We start from the raw sequence: 10,138 nt of genomic DNA, 5'->3' as shown, positions 1-10,138 counted from the left end.
TGTTGGGGCGTGTGCGTGTGTGTTGGGTCATGTGCATGTACGTCGGGGTGTGCACATGTGTGTTGGGGCATGTGCGTGTGTGTTGGAGTGTGCACATGAGTGTTGGGGTGTGCATATATTTGTTGGGGTCTGTACATGTGTGTTGGAGTGTGCACGAGTGTGTTGGGGCATGTGCATGTATGTCGGGGTGTGCACATGTGTGTTGGGCCATGTGCATGTGTGGTGAAGTGTGCACATGTGTTTTGGGGTGTGTGCGTGTGTGTCGGGGTGTGCACATGTGTGTTGGGCCATGTGCATGTGTGGTGGAGTGTGCACATGTGTGTTGGGGTGTGCACATGTGTGTTGGGGCATGTGCGTGTGTGTTGGGGCATGTGCATGTATGTCGGGGTCTGTACATGTGTGTTGGGCCATGTGCATGTGTGGTCGAGTGTGCACGTGTGTTGGGTTGTGCATATATTTGTTGGGGTCTGTCCATGTGTGTTGGGGTCTGTAGGTGTGTGCTGGGGTGTGTGCGTGTGTGTTGAGGTGTGTACGTGTGTGTCGGGGCGTGCACGTGTGTTGGGGCATGTGCTTGTGTGTTGGAGTGTGTTCATGTGTGTTGGGGTGTGTGCGGGTGTGCACATGTGTGTCGGGGTGTGCATTTGCTTGGGTGTGCATGTGTATGTTGGGCTGTGTGCTTGCATGTCTGTGCATGTTGGGGTGCATACATGCACGTTATGGGTTTGTATCCACATGTTTGGCTCACTGGGGTGTTTTCACACATGTGCATGTATGTCGGGGTGTCATTTCCATGTGTGTGTATGTTTGTGCATTGTTCGTGTGCCGGTGTGTATGTGTGTGCAAGCATGTTGGGGCATGTACACACACATGAGCGTGGCGGGGTGGCTTTGTGCTTCCATGTGTGTCCATCTGTGCATGCCTGTACACGTGTGTGTGGGGTGCGTGTCTCTGTGTGCGCGTGCACCCTGAGGTACACGCACACTGTAGGTGGCCGGGCATGTGCACCCACCCCGGACCCTGTGGCACCCACCAGGGACCCCACAGCACCCACCAGGGACCCTGCACCACCCACGAGACCCCACCCCACCCACCCAGACCCCACAGCACCCACCCAGGACCCCATGACACCCACCCAGGACCCCGCACCACCCACCCTGAACCCCACAGCACCCAGCATCCCCGCGGGTGCCGGCGCTGAGCCCCTCGCCCCCTGCCCACACGCCACGGCCCTTGCTGGTGGGCAAAGCTCCAGCTCCCGCCGTGTGGGCTTGGTTGATTTTTTTTTTTTTTTTGGGTGGTTGTTGTTCAGTTTCTTTTTTTTTTTTCCTTTTCTTATTTTTTCCTTATTTTCTTTTTTTTTTTTTTTTTCTTTTTTTTTTTTTTTCTCTGAAATAGGATTTCTGGCCCTGAGGGTTTTAGAGAAAACGTCGCGAATGGGAAGCAGCGCGGGCAGCCGGAGTCAGCAGGCGTCTCCCACGCTCTGCCAGGATCCAGGACCCACCGCACACCCCAGCACCGAGGCCAATGTTGGGGTCACCCCTCCCCCCTAGCACCCAGGCTGATGTTGGGGCCCCCCCCCCAGCACCCGGGCCAGTGTTGGGGTCCCCCCTCCCCCTCAGCACCCAGGCCGATGCTGAGGTGTCCCCCCACCTCCACCCATGGGGCAGGCGGGGGTCCCGCCCCCGGGGGGTGGCTGTGGTTTGGGGTCCCTGCTGGCTCTTGGGGACGCCACAGCACCCACCCAGGACCCTGCACCACCCACGAGACCCCACAGCACCCACCCTGGACCCCACAGCTCCTGGCTCGGGGTGGGGGGTCCTGGTTCCCTCCTCGCCAGGAACCTGCTGCTCCCTGCGGGGGCACTCAGGGACCCCTCGGGTGGCCTTGGGGACCCCCAAACCCCTGTGGCACAGCCCCTGGGGACACCGGTGGCCGTGCCGAGACAGATGCTTTGCGATGAAAATAAAAGATGTTTTATGAAAAGTAATAACAGCGGCTCTTCTGGTGGGGGGGGGGGAGCGGGGGGGGCGATGCAGGTTGGGCTGGCTTGGCAGGGGGAGGGGGGGGACACGAGGTGGGGTTGGGGGCACGTGGGTGCCCCCCGGCATTGCCGCGCCCGGGGGCTCCTCTTAGCCCAAATGGGGTCAAAGTCCTTGGGCACTGGAGGGTCTCGTGGGGTGGGAGGACCCCGGTGGAGCTGCCCCCCCCCGGGCACCCGGGGCTGTTGGAGCAGGAGGAGGAGGAGGTGGCCACGGAGCGGAGCGAAACACGAAGGAGTTTTCCAAGCAGGAGGAAGGGGAGCGAGGGCAGGGGTGGCAGCGGCCGGGAATTTGCTGATGGGCACACGACGCTGCCGCGTTGGCCGCCTCCTGGGTTGGGGGTCAGGGGGAGCAGCTGAGGCAGCACCAGCCCCCCAAACCTTGGCAGACTGGGGGGCACAACCCCCCCGGGGCAGCACAGCCTGGCCAGCTCCGCGTTAGCCCATCGCCCCCGGTGGGTTGAGCGAGCCTTGTGGCCACGGTGACCCTTGGGGACATCCTTGGTGGCACGGGCTCTGCGAGGCGAGAGGTCTCACCCCATCTCCCCCTTGTTCCTAGGTTGGGGTGGGGGGCTGGCAGACCCGGGGGGGGGGTACACAGCACCCCCAGCACCCTGCGGAGCTGGGACTGGCAGCGGGATTTGTTTGCTCCCACCGGCAGAGCGCCGGAGGCAGGACAGGATCCCCGCCGTGTGCGGCGAGCCGTGCGCGCCCATCTGCGCCAATAATAATAACAATCATCATGATATTTATACAGAGCCTAATGGCTCCGAGCAGCTTCCAGAACCCATTTGGAAGCAGCCAGTCGCTTTTCCTCATTACGAGCGATGTGCCGGAGCGGAATGGCTAACGAAGCCGCTCGTTAGCCGGCCCCAGGTCCGGACCCGGGGTCCCCAGGGAGGTGCGACGCTCGATGCTCCCGTGGCGGCTGAGGTGGGATGCAGGGGCGACGATGGGGAGCAAAAAACCAAATTGGAGATATTTTTTTGGCTTAGGAAAAGCACCTCGGCGGAGAAAAGCAGGATAACTCCTCGCTTAACGAAGCGGCCAGGCTGGCAAAGTTGATACCCAGCCCCTCAGACCCGCATTAAGGTCTCTTTATTATTATTATATTTATTTTTTTTTAAAAAGCAATTACGAGGAAGCCTCTTTGCCTGACTTTGTACATTCCTGCCGGTGTGACCTCTATTCCGCCGTAATTAACTAACTGCCTTCCAAGGGGGGCTGTGGTGGGCGCTGCTCACCCAGCTCCTGCCTGCTCCGATTCCCTGAGGAAAGGCAGCTTCCCTCGCCTCTCTGGCCTCCTTCCCCTCCTGCCTCCTTCCCCTCCTGCAATAACTGCTCAACTCCTTGGCCGATTTCGAAAAAATTGCACAAGTGGGTCAAAGTCACAGGGATAAAGGAGATTGGGATGATGAGAGGGGGGTGGGAACAGCGCTGGGTGAGCTCAGCCCTATATTAGACATCAGAGCATCCCCACCAGGCGCTGCAGGAGGGCACCCAACCCTCCACAATTTGCTGATGCCGTTTTTTTCTTTAATTCTTTTATTTTTCAGATGAATCCCAGGAAGAGGTGATGGAGGTGGGACTCCAGCCCGGGAGCAGCTCCCAGGGGACCATACGCTCTGGCTTCCCCAGCCGGTGTCGGGGTGGGTGCTGGGTGCCAGCCGGGTGCTGGGTGCCAGCTCGCAGCTGGTCCTCACGGAGGCATTTGCTCAACGGACACCAGACAGATGGGGACGTGCCGGAGAGCCCCCGCGGGGCTGCTGTGCCGTGGCTCCATCGCTGCCTCGATTGCTGCCGAGCCACAGCGGGGGCAGCCGGGCAGGGGGGCAGTGGGTGACGGTGCCCCAGCCCTGGCCCGGCCACTGGGACCCCATCCCCAGCATCCCAAACTGCTCAGCCAGCACCCCCCCCATGCCGACAGCGCCTGGGACTAATCCTGCTCGGGGGGGAAAATCCGCTCTCCTTCCCCCCAGCCCCAGACGGCGGCTGAGGACTGAGCCTGTTTTGCCGGCACTAATCCTGTCCCCGTAACCCGCTGCCCATGCTGCCTGCACTGCCTGTCCTTCTCCCGCTGCTCCCCATCACTGCCATGGGGGTTTCCCCCATGAAGGGCGCCTTGAGATGTGTCTCCCCTGGGTGCCGCGGTCAGGGTCCCTTTGCCCCTTGGTGCCTCAGTTTCCCCATCTCCCAAACCCTGCAGCTCCCTGGCGTCAGGCTGAGGCGAAGACACCAGATTTGGGTGCCACGGGGCAAAAAGGGGACACAACCTCGAGCAGATCTGGTGGTCCTCCTCAACCCAGGGCCAGCCAGGTGCCGTCTCGCCAGGGATTTAACCCAAACGCTGCTTCCACCATCACCCCAGGGCTGGTCCAGCCCCAGCTCCGAGCATCACCTCCACCACAGAGCGCTGGTGCGAACCAGGGGCGGGGGGCACCACCTTTTAATATTTATTCCCCCCCCTGCCCCCCACTAATTTCTGGCGTGTGCTTACATCTTCTAACGAGGGTTTTATTTGTCGTGTGTGTTTGTTTGCCTGCCGGGCTCGGCTTTCGGACAGAGGTGCTAATAAAGCAGACATCTGTCACTGGGGATTAGATTGTGTTCTTGTTAACACGCTGTTTCCTTTAAATAAATAATTGTCCCCCAAACCGGCATTTAATTATTAAAGCAAACACTGGTGCAGGCCTGGCACGTGGGTGATGGGCGAGCGGGCTCCCCAGGGACCCACCAGAGAGGCCGGGGTGGCCTTTGCGCTGAAGCAGATTCAGGAGCATCCCCAGGGGAAGCCGCCCCCATCCCCATCCCCATCCCCATCCCCTCCGTGGGGGCAAATCCGGGTGTCCCACCCTGGAAAACCATATGGCATCCTGGTCTCCTGTGAAACCCCCGGCTCCCACCAGTGAATTTTCCTCTCTCCTTCCTCCTCCTGCCCCCGAACCCCACCATCCTCCACGACTGATGGAACAGCCTCGGTCGCAGGCTGCTCCCCCATCCCAGCACCCCATGAGGTCGAGCCGCACTTAATGTATTATTTCAATCAGCTCCACTCCTGGAATAAGAGCAAAGCGCTTCGTTGAAAGCGCCGGTGGCAGGGAGAGGGGTGGTGACACCGGTGTCCCCTCGGACTCGGTGTGACCTTGGGATTGCGGCTGTTGTACTCCTGGGGCAACGCTTTAATTATGCCCAGGGCCTTGGAAAAATATGGTTCTCCACGTGCTCAAGCAAGGGACCCCCAGCTGTGGGGGTGGGGGGCTGGGGCTTGTTGGGGGTGATGGAGCCCCCCGCTTGCTGGGCAATGACCCAGCTGGGCAGCACCGTGTGCCACCGGCCATGGAGCGCAGGGAACGAGCCTGGGGTGGCTGGGGGTGTCTCAGTGCTGGGGGGGTGGGGGTGGGTTTGGGGGAGCCCCCCCCCCCGAGTCCCCCCTGTGATGGGGGAGAAGGGCAGCAGGGCTGGGAGTGGGCGCTGCTTCCCCAGGCATCGCTGTGGGAAGCTGCTGGACCCTGGGATTGGGGGGGGACGGGACACCCTGGGATCGCTGCTTGATCCTGGGATCACTGTGGGACCCTGGGATTGCTGTGGGACCCTGAGATCACTGTGGGACCCCGGGATCGCTGTGGGACCCTGGAATCACTGTGGGACCCTGGGATTGCTGTGGGACTCTGGGATCATGGCTGGACCCTGGGATTGCTGCTTGGTCCTGGGATCGCTGTGGGACCCTTGCTGCTTGGTCCTGGGGTCACTGTATGGCCCTGGCATTGCTGCTGGATCCTGGGAACACTGTGGGACCCCTGGGAATGCTGCTTGATCCTGGGATTACACTGTGGGACCCTGGGATTGCTGCTGGACCCTGGGATCGCTGCTTGGTCCTGGGATCACTGCCTAACCCCAGGATCACTGTGGGACTCTGGGATCACTGCCTGCCTGGTGCCTGTGGCAGGAAGGAGGATGCTCAGCCCCCTGGGGTGCGGACAGTCCCTCTGGGACCAGCACTTGGGGCAGACCAGCATCCATCCTGCCTGGTACCCAGCAGCTGTGGGATGGGGTGGCACCAGGGATGCTCTTGGGATGAAACGTCACGGCAAAGCGAAGCCCTCGGGTGCCCCGGCAGGGCTCTCCTTCCTAATCGTCCTTATTTGCCCAGGCCTAATTCATAAATCAGCAGGCGCGAGTAATTTCCCCAGGAGAGCATTTAGACGGGAGATTGAATGAGTAATTTACTGGGAACATTAAGACAGCACCAGATAACTTATTTATGAGAACTTTTTGACAGATCTGCCACTCAATAATTTATGCCGCGAAGCATTTAGTCAGGGTCACCAGTAAATAATTCACTTATTATAAACTATAGAAGGTTTTATGAGACGCTGAATTATTATCTCGCACCAGATTCGGGGCTGTAAATATGGAACCGATGATGTCCCGGTAATGGAGGTGTCCCCACCTCAGGTGCGCTGAGACCCGATGCTGCGGCACACTTGATGCAGCGGCTGCACCGGGGTGTGTTTGGGTCCTACCAGGTACCGGGGGGGCTGCCACCCCCCCCGGGCTGCGGTGGCCTCTGGGAGGAAGAGATGTTGATGCATTTTGGGGCAGCTGCTTGTGCAATAGATGAGGGAACTGGGTGTTACGTCACGTCCTTGAGAGATTTTATTAGAACAATCATGGTTTTCCCCATCTGGGGAAACTGAGGCAGGGCAGCCACCGCTCCTGGAGCCCAGAGTACGGGCTCATCACTGCCGTGGGAGTGGTCCCCAGGGAATGGTGATGCCGGGGGGCTCAGCCACTCCTGGATCTGCTGAGACCTCACCCCCCAGCTTGGTGGCTGTCCCTGGTCACGATGTGGACAGCGGCCACCACCAGCAGCAGCAGCCCAAAGATGACGGCCACCAGATAGCCCTTCACCACGCAGTAGCCATTCTGTGCTGGGCACATCCCCGACCTCCCCCCCTTGTCCAGGGGCTGCCCCCCACCTGTGCCCTGTGTCACGGTGTCTCTGCCATGTGGCTTGGTCGCTTCCCAGGGTGCCACAGTGCTCCTGCTGTGTCCTCCTGTGCCACCGGTCCTGGTCACTGTCTCAGATGAGCCATCTGTGAGCACAGGGCATGGCATGAGCCACATGTGGCTGTTTTGGGGACAGGGGACTGGCCCCTGCCTTGAGGGGTCTGGGTGCCACCAGAGCTGGGTGCAGCACCCTGGGCGTCTAGGTGCCACCAGGGCTGGGTGCAACATCTTGGGGGGTCTGGGTGCCACCGGGGCTGGGTGCAGCATCCTGGGGGTCTGGGTGCTACTAGAACTGGGTGCAGCATCCTGAGGGTCTAGGTGCCATCGGGGCTGGGTGCAGCACCCTTGGGGGGGTCTGGGTGCCACCGGGGCTGGGTGCAGCCAGTGCAGTGGGTGAGCTCAGACATCAAAAGAGGAAAGGGAATTTCTCCACCGCTGACTACCTGCCCATCCTGGGCTCCTCCTGATGGTCAAGGGTGGGGGGTGCCATGGGATGGGTGGACTCGGGGCACGCAGTGGCAGCCCACCCCCATGGGGACATAGCTGTGGTGGACCGAACCCAAGCCTGGTCCCCATGACCCTCCTCCCTCCATCCTCGAACTCACCATGAACCATCAAATAGTAGTAAAAGGTCTTCGGCTTGGTGGGGTCGGACAAAGTGTCCACGGTCACCTCATAATTCCCGGCGTCCTCCAGCCTCAGCAGCCTGATCTCCAGTGAGAGGTTGCTGGGGTGGATGAGCAGCCGGCCGTGGAACCTCGGCAGGAGGCTGAAAGTGAACATGCTCTTCGTGGGCTTGGCCTCGGCTATGTGGGTGCCTCCGAACCTCCAGGTGACCCTCACGATGTTCGCAGAGATGGAGCGCAGGGCTGGGAAGCACAGGGACTGTCCCTTCACCCCCTCCAGCCACTTCATGCCGTGGCAGAGCTGCAGACCTGCCAAGGGATGGTTGTGCTGAGGACCACAGGGTGTGGTGAGGTCAGCAGGGTGAGCGAGGGTGGTCTCCATCTCCCCACCTCCCTTCAAAAAAGACCACCCTGAAGCATCCCTAGGGATGGATGCTGGTGCATCCCAGCCCTGCCTGCAGCAAACTGCCCCCCCCAGCCCCAGCAGCATCCTTACCCCTGGGTGCTGCCAGCAGTGCCCAGCAAAGCAGCGTGGCCCTGGCTCCGGCCATGTCCCCTCCTTGTGTGGGGCTGGCTGGGGGGTTGAGCGGATGCTGTGACCCCCGACCCGTGGGGCTGAGCCCCACAGGGGCAGGAAACCGCCTGGGGCCGGCGGGAGGATTGCAGGGGGCTCACTGCCAGGAAGGACACTGGGTGCTCGTGGGATGAGGGAAGCGGTGACTCGGCCGGTGGGTCGGGCTTCGCTGAGGAAGCGATGGCAGCTGGTGTGTGCCAGGGCGTGCCAGGGCCTGACCCTGCCCTGGGGGATGGGCAGGAGAGGAAGGGGCAGCTCCCACTTCACCGGTAACGTGTGGGTGGTGAATAACCGGCGGAGGTGCTGGGACCGGTGGCCGAGGGGATGCAGGGGTTTGGGGTGCATGGGCAGAGCTGGGGTCCTGCCCTTGTGCAACCCGGCCCTTTTCCCATTGGAACCAGCTGGGAACAAGGACACAGCTGCAGGCGCTGCCCCCCAGGACAGGTGAATTTTGGCTGGGGCTGGGGGATGCTCAGCCACTCTGCACGATGCTCTCAGTGGAAGCCTGGATGCCACCCCTGCACAGCCTCCGTCCCTGCCCCGCTCACAGGCGAAGGTGCCCACCCGGTTATTGCGTCGCGGAGTGATTTGGGATCAGCACACGGAGCCAGACCTCAGCTCAGGATGGATGCTGGGGGGGGGGGGGGGGGGGCGTCAGGGACCTCAGCCCAGGGCCAAGCTGAGAGCCCCCAGGGATGAGCCCAGCCTGGCTGCCACCGAGCATGGTCGCATGCTGCCACCTCTCGGGCAGAGCCACGCTCCGGCCTGGGAGAGGATTTTGCTTCAAAAATCCTGTGGCTTTTCCTCCCTTGGTGGTTCAGAAGCAGAGCACAGGCGGGATGCTACGGGGATGGGCTGCAGCCCCATTAAAACAGGAAAGCATTAAAAAAGCTGCCGGCGTGAGAAGGGCAGGGGGGCTGTGGGGGTCCCCACGGGGACCCCGACAGTGGCATCCACGCGCAAGCCTCGTGCGGGATGGCCGCCCGCATCCCGCTCCCACCCTGCAGCATCACCTGCCCCACGCAGCTGGTTCAGCCGCACCAGCTGCTTTCCCCAACACTGGAGGGATGCTGGAGCTGGGAGAGCAGCCCCACGTCCCCACGCCACCGCACGGCCCCACCAGCAGCTCTGCCCACACACAACCCCCCCCCCCAGCCCTTCGCCGCCCCCCTCGCCTGCGCATCTCAGGGGCCAAATTTAGCTGGAAGGGGAGTGAGAAACCGCGGATGATGCGCTGAATAAAAACACCCTCTGCAATGCGGTGCTTCAAGTATGCAGCATCTTCCCTTCCTCCTCAACGTGGTCTGTGAAACGTGGTAAATGTTTCCCTTTCATTCCTCTTTTTTTTTTTTTTCTTCCCTTTTCCCCCCCCCTCTCTCCCGTGGCTTGCGCTCCCTGGGCAAAGCTCTTCCAGCCCAAGGAAGGTCTCCTTGATGTAAATTGTTCCCTACATGTTGAATGGAGCCACAGACAAAAGCTCTAATTAATCGGCTCAGCCCCTTCTCTGGAACGGAGGTTTTCAACCTTGCAAAACGCTGCTTTTCCCTTTGTAGCCTTAATTAGTTTTTTTGCTCCTCTGCCTGCGAGGGGGAGGAAGGGGCCGTGGGAGCCGGCGTGGCCCACGTCACCGCCGGGGCACCGTGCAGGGAGGGAAAGCCAGCGGAGCTCCTCCAGCCAGGCTTGTGGGGTCAGGCCGTGCCTCAGTTTTCCCCCTCCCCGGCGGGGTTGAAGTCGTTGCACCCTGGTTGCTGCTGGGTGATGGAGTGGGCACCCATCGGCTTGTGCATCCTTGGGCGTGCGCACCAGCAGCTTTCAGGCTCGCAGGAAACCTGCTCCAGTTGCCGGAGAGGCTGAGCTGATCCTCTGCCCCCCGTGCCGTGACCTTTTTCC

General features: G+C 61.2%; 1 protein-coding gene across 1 annotated transcript; it reads right to left on the bottom strand.

Annotated features, from left to right (window-relative positions):
• Positions 1 to 6,671: 6,671 nt before the first annotated feature.
• On the bottom strand, positions 6,672 to 8,382 carry LOC119140061. Its single transcript, XM_037371099.1, has 3 exons — positions 8,171 to 8,382; positions 7,654 to 7,983; positions 6,672 to 7,134 (listed from the first exon to the last, which is right to left on the bottom strand). The coding sequence occupies exons 1-3, from the start codon at positions 8,223 to 8,225 to the stop codon at positions 6,851 to 6,853; spliced, it is 669 nt and encodes a 222-aa protein (XP_037226996.1). The 5' UTR covers positions 8,226 to 8,382; the 3' UTR covers positions 6,672 to 6,850.
• Positions 8,383 to 10,138: the final 1,756 nt, after the last annotated feature.

Source organism: Falco rusticolus, chromosome 19, assembly GCF_015220075.1.
Source record: "Falco rusticolus isolate bFalRus1 chromosome 19, bFalRus1.pri, whole genome shotgun sequence".
In the NCBI taxonomy this organism is placed as follows: domain Eukaryota; kingdom Metazoa; phylum Chordata; class Aves; order Falconiformes; family Falconidae; genus Falco; species Falco rusticolus.
Note: the sequence above shows the minus strand (reverse complement) of the source record. Positions and strands in the feature narration are given on the sequence as shown.

What these genes read in the sequence shown, in the direction of transcription:
- LOC119140061 (XM_037371099.1), bottom strand. Translation starts at nt 8,225, where the DNA reads ATGGCCGGAGCCAGGGCCACGCTGCTTTGCTGGGCACTGCTGGCAGCA. An exon ending in ACTGCTGGCAGCACCCAGGG is followed by an intron (nt 7,984 to 8,170) that starts GTAAGGATGCTG and finishes ATCCCTTGGCAG; the next exon opens with GTCTGCAGCTCTGCCACGGC. An exon ending in CTACTATTTGATGGTTCATG is followed by an intron (nt 7,135 to 7,653) that starts GTGAGTTCGAGG and finishes CTGTGCTCACAG; the next exon opens with ATGGCTCATCTGAGACAGTG.